Source organism: Chlamydomonas reinhardtii, chromosome 1, assembly GCF_000002595.2.
Source record: "Chlamydomonas reinhardtii strain CC-503 cw92 mt+ chromosome 1, whole genome shotgun sequence".
Taxonomy (NCBI): domain Eukaryota; kingdom Viridiplantae; phylum Chlorophyta; class Chlorophyceae; order Chlamydomonadales; family Chlamydomonadaceae; genus Chlamydomonas; species Chlamydomonas reinhardtii.
Window position 1 is genome coordinate 1,784,621 of NC_057004.1, and position 12,092 is coordinate 1,796,712.

The 12,092-nt window shown below is 64.4% G+C and overlaps 3 protein-coding genes across 4 annotated transcripts; all 3 read left to right on the top strand.

Moving 5' to 3' along the window:
- The first annotated feature begins 4 nt into the window (after positions 1-4).
- On the top strand, positions 5-1,586 carry CHLRE_01g009601v5 (uncharacterized protein). Of its 2 annotated transcripts, none has more exons than XM_043058271.1 (6): positions 5-388; positions 504-652; positions 791-862; positions 1,151-1,265; positions 1,346-1,361; positions 1,563-1,586. In XM_043058271.1, exons 2-5 carry the CDS (start codon positions 550-552, stop codon positions 1,350-1,352), a joined length of 297 nt encoding a protein of 98 aa, XP_042928186.1. In that variant the 5' UTR covers positions 5-388; positions 504-549; the 3' UTR covers positions 1,353-1,361; positions 1,563-1,586. The 2 variants fall into 2 exon arrangements, with proteins under 2 accessions (XP_042928186.1, XP_042928185.1); XM_043058272.1 differs by having other exon boundaries at positions 504-594; positions 1,141-1,265.
- An 88-nt stretch (positions 1,587-1,674) lies between these two features.
- CHLRE_01g009650v5 (uncharacterized protein) lies at positions 1,675-9,846 on the top strand. Its single transcript, XM_043058273.1, has 6 exons — positions 1,675-1,720; positions 1,999-2,123; positions 2,628-6,959; positions 7,198-7,426; positions 7,669-7,908; positions 8,173-9,846. The coding sequence occupies exons 3-6, from the start codon at positions 2,713-2,715 to the stop codon at positions 8,509-8,511; spliced, it is 5,055 nt and encodes a 1,684-aa protein (XP_042928187.1). The 5' UTR covers positions 1,675-1,720; positions 1,999-2,123; positions 2,628-2,712; the 3' UTR covers positions 8,512-9,846.
- A 48-nt stretch (positions 9,847-9,894) lies between these two features.
- On the top strand, positions 9,895-11,866 carry CHLRE_01g009676v5 (uncharacterized protein). The gene has a single exon (XM_043058274.1). It carries the CDS (start codon positions 9,922-9,924, stop codon positions 10,093-10,095), a length of 174 nt encoding a protein of 57 aa, XP_042928188.1. The 5' UTR covers positions 9,895-9,921; the 3' UTR covers positions 10,096-11,866.
- The last annotated feature ends 226 nt before the right edge of the window (positions 11,867-12,092 follow it).

Here is a 12,092-nt window from a genome sequence, read left to right on the forward strand (position 1 = left end):
TAGAATTGTAATTGTCACCTTGCGGCACCTGTGATCGCCAGCAAATTTGGATCGCCGAGAACAGACAAGGCATGCACCTTCCCAGCTTCAGCTTCCCTTGACTGCTCGACAAAATCGCGCAGCTCAGTGCTTCTCCTTTGGAAAATTGTTTGTTGCATACGCTATGTATGAAGCCAGAGCGCCGCGCGCTGAAACCGCGCGAGGAACATGCCAGGTTTCTTCCCCGTCCAAACGCTTGGAGACTGTTTCGGCTAATGGTAGCTACAAGGCTCTAAGTGGCAGCTATATACCCACGGTACCAGCAAGCGGAGCATGACCGCGGAGGGAGTTTGACACCATCATCTCCAGCAAGCCATTCGCCGGTCCTTCGCCAGCCCAGGTGCCGCAGGTAAATGCTGGTGACATGAACCGGAGTGCCCTGTTCTGTTCGCTGTAGTTGTTTAGGACGGTCTGCGTATGCCTCACATCAAGCAACCTTTCCTGTGGCCCTGTCCATCTTGTAGGCGAGTGCGGTCCTGCCCCAGACTGAAGGCATCATGTGCGATCCTGATGATGGACGATTGGCAGCATGGTGCGGAGGCTGTGGGCTGCAAGGTATTTTCAAAGGCAAAAGCCGAAGAGTTCGGCGTGTTGGCCGTGCGGTGTGTGCAAGGTAGGTAGGGCGAAGCGTCATCTGGGTCAGGCTCAGCGCCTGGTAGATAACCACCGCCAAGGCAAGTTCAGGCTCTGGCCTCGCATACGGGTGCTAGGGTCACAAAGCAGCGACTCTGCCTATTGCCTAGCGCTGCAGGAGAACTTTATACGAGCCCATGGCGGCGGCGGCATGAATCCGGAGACACGCCGGGCAAGGACAACAGTCAAGGTGAGGCGTGCGAGGCCTTTCGTGCCACTGCGGCTCCTAGCCAGCACATGTAGGTACCACGCACTGCGCTTCAGTTTAGGCGGCAGGTAGCGGTAGAGCACGTACCCAGGCGAGGCTGGGGGTGCAAGGATCGTGGCCCTTGTCACACGCGCCATCGTCCGTTGCCCGTAGCGTCGCAGGGGAAACCGCGGGTTGTTTCATCTTTGGTTATCGCCGTTACCATCGCAGCTCCAAGTGCCGCAACACTGCATTTCGCCCGCGGGTCCTGGCGAACCTAGCGCACTGCAGGATCGAGGCAGCCAGGCCAGGCGCGTGCAGGCGGCCCCACCCACACAGCCCGTGCCGCCGCCGGCGCGGAGGCCGGCGTGGCGGCAGGCAGGCAGCACAAGCCGCCCAGCAGCAGGTAGGCGCCGGGTGCGTGCGGCGGGCAGTGGCATCCTGCGGCGGCGGCGGCGGGCAGCGTGCGGCCGTTCACGAATGCAGGAACTAGAGCACAGAGGTGAGGCGGCTGTGATCGTCAGGTCTCGTGGGTGGAAGTGTCGGTGATGAGGGGGGGCCGCTGGTCTTACGCAGAAGCTGCTAGGCGCAGCCAGTTCGCCGGGCTCGTGTTCGGGGCTGGTTCATTCGTGTGCGCTGCACCTCCGGCTCGGCGCTTTACGTTGCCAACTTTTCGTTGCTGCCGTCAACCGTCGCGGCGCAGGCGGCGCAGGACGCTCCGAAACGGCCCTCCGCCTGCGTAGGGAGCTGCCATGCAGCAATGGGCTGGAGCTAAGGCATGCGTTTCTGTGGCCTTTGAAGGGTGACCTGGGTCTGGGACTGGCCCAACACTGGGAACCGCGTTCCTGTTCCTAAACCGTGGTGAGTCGGAGCTGCGTCAGCTGACTTCTTCTCAGCCGGCCGATTCCGGGGGCTTGGAGGCCTTGCCGGGCCGTTTCCTTACGGTTGACGGAGGGGTCAGGGACGACGGCGTCCAGGACGTGCGTGCACGAGGCCAACGGTTTCCTCGGGATGGGGCTGAGCGCCCAACGGGCAATAAACTTGCCCCGCGAGGCCGCGCCAGGTTCAACTTGCCTTGAATCCATGCACGCGCAACACACAAAAGACATCGCATGCCCTCGAACGGCCGCTGCCTGCAGTCTCACGCCCGACATTTCCGCCTGCTCCTGCTTCTGGGAAACTGGGTCGGTTTCCCGCTGCCGGGCTGCCGAGCCTGCTGCAGCAGCGCCAACGCGCTGAACTGGTGGCGTTCTGCAGTGGCGAGGTGAGGGCGCGGCATTGTCGGCGGGCGGTTCTGGCGCGGAAGGGAGAGCCCGGCGGCACTTTATCGCACCCACTTTTCGCCGCGCGCGCATGCTCGAGGCGGCAATTCCTGTGGCGCCTCGCTTAGATTGGGGAAGCGCAGCCGAGTGGGGCTGCTGCGGCGCCGTTTTGGCCGCGTGGTAGTTTTCGGGGGCATTTCGGTCGCCGTTTTCGTTAGACTCGACTGAAGCGCGTTTTTTTCGTCCACCCCCCGCGCGCTGGCAGTAGCTGCATGGCCGCACATGCACGGCGCTGCTTCATGTTTTGTAGCGTAATAGTGTAAGATTAAGCGCGTGCTCGGGCCGCTAGGGCTTTGCAGAAACGGTTAGGGCTTGAGCCGCGCCGCGACCCACCGACGATCGACTCTCACGTTCGTACCTCTGGCACCTCCCGTGCTCGTTGACCCTCCCGCTTCGCGGCTAACCCTGCCTCGCCTCGCCCCACCCCCTACTCCTGGCCCGCGCAGGCAGCAGCGGCGTCCTGCTGCTCCTGCGGCTGCTTGGTGACGCCGACGCAGGCGCTGCATCCTAGCATTTCGACTTAGCCAGCTCATGGCGTCACGCACGCATGGCTACCACCCAGACGCCGCAGCGCTCGACGACGAGGGCTGTGGCGGCTGCGGCGCTGCCGCTGGCGGCGGCGCGTGCTTCAGCCCCAGCGGCCGCTGCAACAGCGGCTGCCTCGCGGCGTTGGCGGACGCATTCCTGAGCGGCAGCAGTGATGCTGTCGGCGCCACTTGTGGAGGTGGTAGTGGCGGCGGTGGTGGCGGCGGAGGCGGCTGGGTGCTGGGCAGCAACACCCACCGCCTGTACAGCGCTGGCTCCCTCGAGCTGCGCAGCCTGGACGAGCACGCGCTCAACCACGGCAGCGGCGGCGGCGGCGGCGCCGCCGCCGCCACCATGGCGGCGCCGAGCCCGTTCGGCGGCCCCTCGGCTCCTTGCTGCTACTTGCACCCCTCGCCCCGTGGCGCTGACGGCTATGATGGTGACGGTGGCTTTGGTGGTCGCGGCGATGACTTGTGCTTTGACCCTGGCTGCGGCGTCGCTGCCGCGGCGGAGGACGGCGGCTGCGCCGCGTATCTGAGCATGCACCGACCCTCTGCCGCCGCTGCTGCTGCCTCCGCCATTGCTTCAGCTGCTGCGGCCTGCGCGCCCCGAACCCGCAGCAGCAGCGGCAGCGCCGGCGTGGCAGTGCGCGCCAGCCGCAGCGCCAGCCCGCAGTTGCGGTGCCCCTTCGCGGCCGCCGCCGTGGCCGGGTTTGATGGTGGCTTGGATACCGCCGCTGGCGGCAACGGCAGTGCCGCCGGCATTGGAGCGGCGCCGCCGGCGGGCGGCAGCGCCGACGACACGCTCCAGTGCGGCGAGGCCCTGACGTCGGAGGAGAGCAGTGGCGACGGAGCCGACATCGCCGCCGCTATCTGCGCGACTGCCACTGCTGCGGCCGCGGGCGCTGCTGGGGGCGACTGCAAGGCTGCCTACTACTACTCATCGTCGCCGGCACCGCCGTCGTCCGCTGCAGCTGCCGCTCCCGCGGTGACCGCAGCGGCTTTGCCGCCCCAGGCCTTGCACGCATCCCCGGCCCCTCACCACCACGCCCTCCCGGCCCATCCCCCCGCCGCGCCGCCCTGCGCCGCGCCCGACCCGCCGATGCAACGCATGACCCCGCCACCGCCACCGCCGCCGCCGCCGCCTCACGTCGCGGTGGCCGGCACTGGCGCCCCGCCGCCGCCTGGCTACTACCACCACTACCCCGGTGCCCCGCCGCCAACGCCGCAGATGTACGCGCCGCCACCGCCGCCTGTGCCCGCCAGCGTGCCGCCGCCTGTGCCGTACGCCCAGCCACCGCCGCCGTACAGCCATTACGACAACAGGCCACCGCCGTACGGCTACACGTCGCCGCCGCCTCCTGTCACTTACGGGCACAGCAGCACTGGTGGCAGCGCGGGTGAGCACGCCACTGCCGCTGGCAACCCGCCGCCGCTGCCGCCACCGTACGTGACCGCGGCCGCCGGCAGCCCTACGTACCCACCGGGGCCGCACCCCCACAGCCACCACCACCACCACCACCACGACCACCACCACCATCACCAGCAGCAGTATCCGCCGGTAGTGCCTCCACCGTACCACAACATTGGCCCGCCGCCGCCGACGACGACGTATGGCTATGGCTACCCGCCAGCAGCGCACTACAGCCACGCCCACAGCCACGCCATGCCGCCGCCACCGCACCAACCCCACCACCAGCCCCACCACCACCAGCCCCACGGCATTACGATGATGCCGGCGCCGCCGCAGCCGCCGCCACCACCTCACGGCTACTACGGCCAGCCGCCGCCGCTGCCGTACCACATGCCGCCACCGCCTTACTACATGTACGGCGAGCGCCCTGGCCCGCCCACCGCCCCAGGCGACAAGTACAACAGCCAGGCACACCGCGGCGCCGCACCTGCTGCTGACCCCTGCGCCCACTGCGGCGCTGCAGGCAGCTGCCTCTGCCACGTCGAGCGGCGTGAGTCGGCCGGCTCAAGCTTCACCGCCGGCGGTGCGGCACCCAGTGTGGCCAAGTCGCAACTGCCGCCGCCAGGGTCGGTGCCCCTGCCCCCGTGCGGCTCCGTTCCGCTGCCCCCGTGTGGCTCCGTGCCGCCGCCGCCCCCGACGCCGCTGCGTGTGGCCGCCTCCATCACAACTGAGCTCAGCGTAGACGCGCCGCAGCCCCAGCATCATTCCCAGCATCTGTCCCCGCAGCACTCCCAGCCGGCGCCGCAGCAGCCGGCGCCCTCGCCCTTCGGCTCCGCCGCGGGTGCGGCCCGCACCGCCTTGCTGGGCGCCGCCACCCCCGCGTCTGCAGCCCCGACGTGCCTTCCACGGCCAGCCGGGCCCTCCCCCACTGCCTCCAGCAACCACAGCGCCATGCCGCCACAGGCGCAGGCGCAGGCGCCGCCCCCAGCCCACCAGCACCAGCCGCAGCAGCTGCAGCAGGCGCAAAGCTACAGTGCTGGGCCCGACGCTGCCCGGACCATCGCGCCGCCGCAGCAGGCACCAGCTTACTGCTACACGCGTGCTTCAAATGTCAGCAGCGCCAGCGCGGTGGGAGTGACCGCCATTCCCCGCCCCGAGGTTCCGCATACGCACGCTGCACCCTGGCAGCAGGCGCACAGCTGCCCGCCGCCGCACGTGCATCCGCCCCAGCAGCTCCAGCACCCGCAGCATCAGCGGCCCTGCCTGCCTGTGCCTGTGCCGCCGCCGCCCAAGTGGCGCCAGGACCGTCCCACGGCTGCTAACACCACTGCCACTGATGGTAGCAACGTGGCTAGCGCCGGCTTTGCTAGCGCTGCAGCTACAGCCACTGTTGGCTACCGCCCACGTCAGTCCAGCGCCCTCAGTGACTGCAGCATCGCACTTCGTGACCTGCTGTGTGGCGGCGGCGGCGGCGGCGAAAAGGGAGTCGCAGCCGGCTACATCAGCCGCCGCGGCAGCGGCGCCGTTACGCCGGGGCTGGTCCAGCAGCTGACGGGCGGCGGCGACAGCGACGCGGAGGGCATGAGGGTCGCCATGGCGGCGCTGCTTAGCGGCGGCGCCGTAGGGGCAGCGGAGGAGGACGAGGCCACCGCCGCCGCTGACTGGCTGCAGCTCAGCAGCTTCCATACCGACGGCGACGGCGACTGCGATGGTGGAAGCGGCGACGGCAGCAGCAGCGGCCGCGCCCATGCCGCTCCCGCGCCAGCTGCCACGCTCGTGTACGGCAGGACCACCAGCAGCAGCATGGTGCCGTGCAGCGACCTTTACGCCTACAACAACACCTACGCGTACACCCGCCCCGCGGCGGGGGCGGCTGCAGCCACGACGGCGGCAGTTTTCGCCGACGGCAGCAGCATCAGCGGCGCCGCTGCGCCGGCTGCTGGCGTCATGTACCCGCTGCACACGCTCTGCAGCGGTGGCAGTGCCGACGTCGGCGTCACTGCTGGCCCCGGGGCCACTCCGCCTGGCCTCGCCTCTGACCCCTACAACCACAGCAGCAGCGGCGTGCCCGCCCCAGACGCTTCCGTGGGCACGCTGCCGGCGCTGCAGCAGACTGGCAGCAGCGGCCGTGCCACCGCCGATGTGGCCCAGGCTCTGTTGCCATCTGCCGTGGCAAGTGCTGAGATTGCGAGCGCTGCTATGGGGCAGCAGCCGGCTGCAACACTGGTGGCCCGCCGGAGCTCCGGCGGCCCCAAGCCCCATGCCAGCCGCGGCGCCCCTGCATACCAGGCAGCAGCAGAGATAGCAGCAGCACCCGTGGTGGCGGCTGCGCCGCCGGCACCGGCCCTGCCGCGCGCCCGTGCTCCCAAGCGGTCTGCGGCTGTAGCAGCTCTGACCCAGATCGCGGCGCACACCCGCAGCGACTTCAGCTGCGGCGGCGGCAGCAGCGCGGCAAGCGGTGATGACAACTATTCCGCATCCGAGGCCGAGGAGGACGAGGAGGAGGAGGCTGACATCGAGATTGAGGAGGAGGAGGAGGAGCCGCAACCACCACCGCGCCGCAGCTCTGGCGGCGCCAAGGCGCGCGGCGGCGCCCGGGCTGCTGGCGGCGACGCCAGCAGCAGCCGCAGCCGCAAGCGCCGTGCTGTCAGCGCCGCCGCCGCGGCCTCTGCTGCTCCTGTCCAGCCGGCGGCCGTCATGGCGGGCACGGTCCAGGCGGCGATGGCGGCGGGCGCCACAGGGGCTGCCGGTACGGGCGGCGCGGCCGAGGAGGAGGATGGCGGCTGCAAGAAGCGGTCGAGCCAGTACCGCGGCGTGACGCGCCACCGCCGCAGCGGCAGGTCCGTGGGGCGTAGGAAGGAGAGTGTTGCCATAGCAATGCTGGGGCGAGGGAAGCTGTGCTGGGTACTGTTGTGTGCTGTTTCGTGTCTTCATTAGTTAGGGCAGCTGCAAGTAGGCGCAGCTTGCATGTTGGGGCGAGGCGCGCTGCGCTGTGCGCTGTTGCGTGGTGTACCCGCCAAGTGCAAGTCGCACCCTTGCCTGTAATGCTGTCGCCATCCATGCACTGCTTAACCGCAGGTGGGAGGCCCACATCTGGGTCAAGGAGATGGGCCGCCAGGTGTACCTGGGCGGCTATGAGGAGGAGGCCCACGCGGCCGAGGCCTACGACGTGGCGGCGCTCAAGTGCAAGGGCGCCAAGGCCGGCGTGCGCACCAACTTCGAGCTGGGCCGCTACTCGGGCCTGCTGGCCAGCCTGCCGCACATCAGCCTGGAGGAGCTCATCATGGCGGTGCGGCGACAGAGCCAGGTGCGCACGTGCGTGGGAGGCTGGGGGAGAGACAAAAGGAGGAGAGGTGCGTCTCCAGGGCAATGGGTGCTGGGATGCATGCTGCAACACTGCCACGACTGTGATGCTGTAACGCAGGCTTCATAATGTAGTTCTCCCTGCTTACCTGATCACCGTACACATTTTTCATCCATTTTAGACCCATTTTTGATCATATTTGGCCCTTGATCAGTTTCATGCCGCCCCCGAACACAAACACACAGGGCTTCTCCCGCGGCTCCTCCAGCTACCGCGGCGTGACGGCGCACCCCAGCGGCCGCTGGGAGAGCCGCATCGGCATCCCCGGCTCCAAGCACATCTACCTGGGCCTGTTCGAGGGCGAGCGCGACGCGGCGGCGGCGTACGACAGGTCGTTGGTGCGGCTCAAGGGCCCAACCGCCGCAACCAACTTCTCGCTGTCCGAGTACCGCTCCGAGCTGTCCGAGTTCCACGTGTACGGCAACGTAAGTAGCGGTAGCGAGTCATGGGCGAGCGCTGTGGTTTGGTGCCTGTCCCATCGCACCCGAGGCGTGAACCATTTCTCACTCTGAGGCCTGGCCTCCCACCCCACGGAGTACACGTTTTGTTGACATTCAGCCACACGGGCATCCTTAACGCTAAGGAGAGGCCTGAAAGACATGATGGATGACGCTGCTGATGCAGTGCTTGATGCCTTCGGGCTCCCTGGCGTATAAATCCTGCCCAATACCATATGCTCCCACGCACAGGCCTCGGTGCTGCGCGACGCCCGCCTTGCCTCCGTGACCGCTGGCTCCGGCCCCGACTTTGAGAAGTGGATCAAGTCCGGCTTCGGCGCCTTCCCGCACCTCAGCGCCGCAGACTTCGGCGCCAGTGCCGCCGCCGCCGCTACAGGCGCCGCCCCTGCCCCGGGTGCCTCTGGCAGTGGCTCCGTAGAGGCCGCGCCGCGCACTGCGGGTCCGTCCACCGCGAGCGGAGACGCGAGTCCGGCGGTTGCGGCCGCCGCGGTGGCGCACAGCCCCAGCCCCATCGCAGCGGTTATGGCCATGGCAGCGGCGTCTGCAGCAGTGGCGGCTGGAGGCGTGTGAGCCCCGGTTGCGGCCTCGGGTGCTGAGGTACAGGGCCGCTGCCACTGGCTTGCTTGGCTTGATGCTACTGGCGGCGGCGTGTGTGTGCGTCGGGCGCCGCGGTAGACAACGTGCAGCGCTGCGACGGCATCTACTGATCAGCGCAGCTGTGGCATATCGATGTGTGGATGGATGGATCGGTGCCTCTGAGGCACGCTAACGTTTGAAGGGATGACGGCTTCGATGCAACGCTGAAAGAGTTGAGATAGGGCTGTGCTTAGCAACTCATGGATAGATATGTGACCAGTGTCTTCGTCGTTTCAAACTCGATGAACTCGTGCGGCTGGCAATAGCAACGCATGCTGCCAGTCTTCTCGACGCCCCTGGCATACCGCTGTGGCATCAGCACATTGCCGCAGGCACAATACTGAGATTCTTTGAGGGTGATCATGGCACCTCGTAAAAGCAGCAATACGATGAGGTAGCAAAGGCAATAGATGGCTGTGCGTTGGGTAGAATGGGTACAGTCTGTAGGTGTCGGGCACCGTAGTAAAATGCAGTAGGAATGCAGCAGCCTGCAGTAGAAGAAAGCGGCCCCTAGGTAGCATTTCATTCTTTTCACGACGCTCGCATCGAGATGATCGTGATGAGTGGTGTGTGAAAAAGTGGGTCAGTTCGCGTTCGACTTCAGGCTTGATGCCTACCACCTCGTCTTGTGTGCTATTTGTAGGGAGCTGCACAAACATAAGAGCAACTTGGAAACGTTAAAGTACGACAACGGATTGTAGAGAGATAGTGGCAGGTTGAGGGGGGGTAGGATGCGGTGTGTTGGGTGCATTAGTGCCCGCAGTATCGCGGCGGTGGCCAGTTCGAAAGTGGCATTCGGTCGTATTGTTGACCAAAAGTACTTGGTAGGTAGAACGGCCTAAGCAAGCTCGGCGTGGCACAGGCAAGGTTGTCATGGTAGAGGAGGTGCCAAACAAAGCTGTGAACTGTGTGAGAGATTGTGACACGGGCAGAGGCCTTGGTGATCACGGCACAGCACCGCAAGACGGGGCAAGTAGGTAGCGCGGGGCATCAACGTCATGCTGTGATCGGTGCGAAAGATTTAATTGTTGCTTTCTGATACCGACCGAAAGCAGTGGATGGGTGGGTGGTATGCGGTAGTAAGCTTGTGCGAGTGATGTGTCCCATAAGTCGTGATCACGGCATTGGGTCAAGATACATTGGGCAATTGCCATGCATTGAGAATGCAGGACTGTTCAATTTGACATTTTTTATCTTGGCTTGGCAGGTGAGGAAACACTCTCACGCAGGTGATGTGGGGCATCAGATTGTGAGCCACAAGTAAAATGTAGGGGTGGTAAGCGCGGGGTAGGTATTACAGGGGCACAACCAAAGAGAGTTCCATTTTCGTGGCACAGATGGTGCATGCTCATAACGAGGTTTTTAAGGTGGTCTGTCACCTCGGTCGCAGCCATGCAGAATGCGCGGCGGTTGCAGAGCATTGGGGTGCCACACATCATTCTATCTACTGTGCGCTTCGTGATGCGTTTTGCATGCCGCAACCATTCTTCAGGACGTAAGCATGGACTGATGCAATAGACTTGGACCCAGTGCCAGTGTGGGGCGTCCAGTAACCAAGCACCTGCTGCACACCCATTGCATCGCTTGCACGCACATTGATATTCATGCTGCCTGGACACATGCACAATGCGCGACGTCTATTGATGAGGAGAGCAAGGAGTGGCGGACAGCGGGCCAGGGTCCACTCATGAGATGACCTGGCCCGGGTTGGCGCATGCCATGTGAGGCGGGCGATGAGGCTGGGCTCGGCTCGGGAGCGCTGCAGGACTCTGTGTGTGTTTGCGCGAGGCCGAGGACGCAGATGAGCGCAACGCCAGGACTGGTGGAACGATGCATTCTCAAAGATGTGTGCAAGTGTGTGCCGACCTGGGTTTCGCTTGATGAGGAAAGGCACCGTGGTGTCGCGCGTAAGGCAGCACCGGTAATTTAGGGTTTCGGAAGTGCAACGTATCGCATTGCGTCGGGGCCGCAGGAAATAGTGTACAGGAGAACAAGCAGCAAGCCACGGGATGATTGGTGTTTGTGTGGTGGAGCAGCATGGCTGTGGTATGGGGTATAATTTGCAGGACGTTGGTGGGTGGAAGGCACGCAAATCAGGGCAGGGTAGGGTTGACAGGGCAGGCGGATTGGCGGAAGGCCCGAGAAAGTGCCACAGGTGTAGAGGGGTGGGAATACCTGAGTGCGCAGAACCGTATGATGTGGGTTTCAGTGGATGCAATGGAGCATGTGGATGTGGCGGCTAAGGGTGCAGGCGCTCAAGAATTGGAGGGGATGTCGCTAAGGCGGCTGGTGTGCGGCGGCGGCGCTGGGATCGGTAAAGGGGTGCTACAACCCACAGCCGTTGCCCAGGACGCCTGGAAAGGTTGCGAAGGCTGCGCTTGTGCATGCTGCATGCGGCGAAAGAAGAGGATGGCTATGGATAAGGAGGATCGTGAGAAGCCGAGGATTCGAGAAGATTACTCCTTACCTTTTCCTTAGAACCGTGTTTTTTTTGCGCCGCGTTGGGTCAGCGGCGTTGGTGACTTTCTGGGATCTTTGTGCCGAGTAAAGCTTAGTTTGCTTACTTTGTTTTGGGTTGAGTTGGACGTTCTGGGCATGGGACGGATTACCCCGGGTGCCATCGTTTTAAGCTGTTAGGTTGCGGTTTGTACGTTCCTGCGATCCTAAGTGTTTGAACAGGATGTGTGCGTGGAATTCGTCGGTATATGCGCTTGTGGCTCCATTCTGTAGGGCTGAGCCCTGTCCATCTGAAGGTTTCGCTGGTTCCAATAAAGAAGTAGAGACTCCAAAAGGGGCAAAGCAGATGGACGCGGCTGGCTTCACGGGTTTCGGATGGACGCTGTTTGAGATTCCAGTGTGTGCGCCTCTCTTGTTCTGAAGGGGTTGGAACTTACCTCAGGTGTATGGCACGTGATTCCTGTTTGCCTCTTGTAGCGCGCCAGTAAAGTTGCAGGTGCATAGCCGTGCATGCGTTTGTACAGGAACGCCTAGATGGGGTCAGGGCCTGGCGGTGGTGCAGTCTGCAGCCCGTTACCCTTTCTACTATCAATCAATTGGTAGATGAATTCATTACTGCAAACTTGCAGCAGGCCAGGACAAGTTCGATGGCGGTTAATGCCGGTATGCCGGCCCGATCCTAAATGCTCACACGACTGCGGGCCGCGGCCACACACATATAACCATGGTGGCGCGAGAGGGACAACACGCGGCCGCCTGCATCGTAATGAACAAGGTGGCATAGCCCGCGAGAAGGCGAGGCGCATGCAACCGTCTGTAACAATAAAGCAGTGTGGGCCACGACGTTGATGGGATTGGGATTACGGCACAAGAAGGGACGAGGAAGGGTGGGTCAGACTGTGCAAAGCTTCAGAGGCCAATTAGGGCCATCAAGGCCCAGGGCCGCAGGTGAATGGTGCAAAGCCAGGGCTGTCCCGCCTGCCTTCAGTCCTTCACTCCGTCGCTTTTGGCCAAGTGAGCCAGGCCAGCCTGAGTGAGCAGTCATTGAGTCAGCCGGC

Coding starts and splice junctions, on each gene's coding strand:
- CHLRE_01g009601v5 (XM_043058271.1), top strand. CDS start 550: ATGATGGACGATTGGCAGCATGGTGCGGAGGCTGTGGGCTGCAAGGTA. Junction 653..790: donor GGCCGTGCGGTGTGTGCAAG/GTAGGTAGGGCG, acceptor CTAGCGCTGCAG/GAGAACTTTATACGAGCCCA. Junction 863..1,150: donor GGGCAAGGACAACAGTCAAG/GTGAGGCGTGCG, acceptor AGCGCACTGCAG/GATCGAGGCAGCCAGGCCAG.
- CHLRE_01g009650v5 (XM_043058273.1), top strand. CDS start 2,713: ATGGCGTCACGCACGCATGGCTACCACCCAGACGCCGCAGCGCTCGAC. Junction 6,960..7,197: donor CGCCACCGCCGCAGCGGCAG/GTCCGTGGGGCG, acceptor GCTTAACCGCAG/GTGGGAGGCCCACATCTGGG. Junction 7,427..7,668: donor CGGTGCGGCGACAGAGCCAG/GTGCGCACGTGC, acceptor ACAAACACACAG/GGCTTCTCCCGCGGCTCCTC.
- CHLRE_01g009676v5 (XM_043058274.1), top strand. CDS start 9,922: ATGCTCATAACGAGGTTTTTAAGGTGGTCTGTCACCTCGGTCGCAGCC.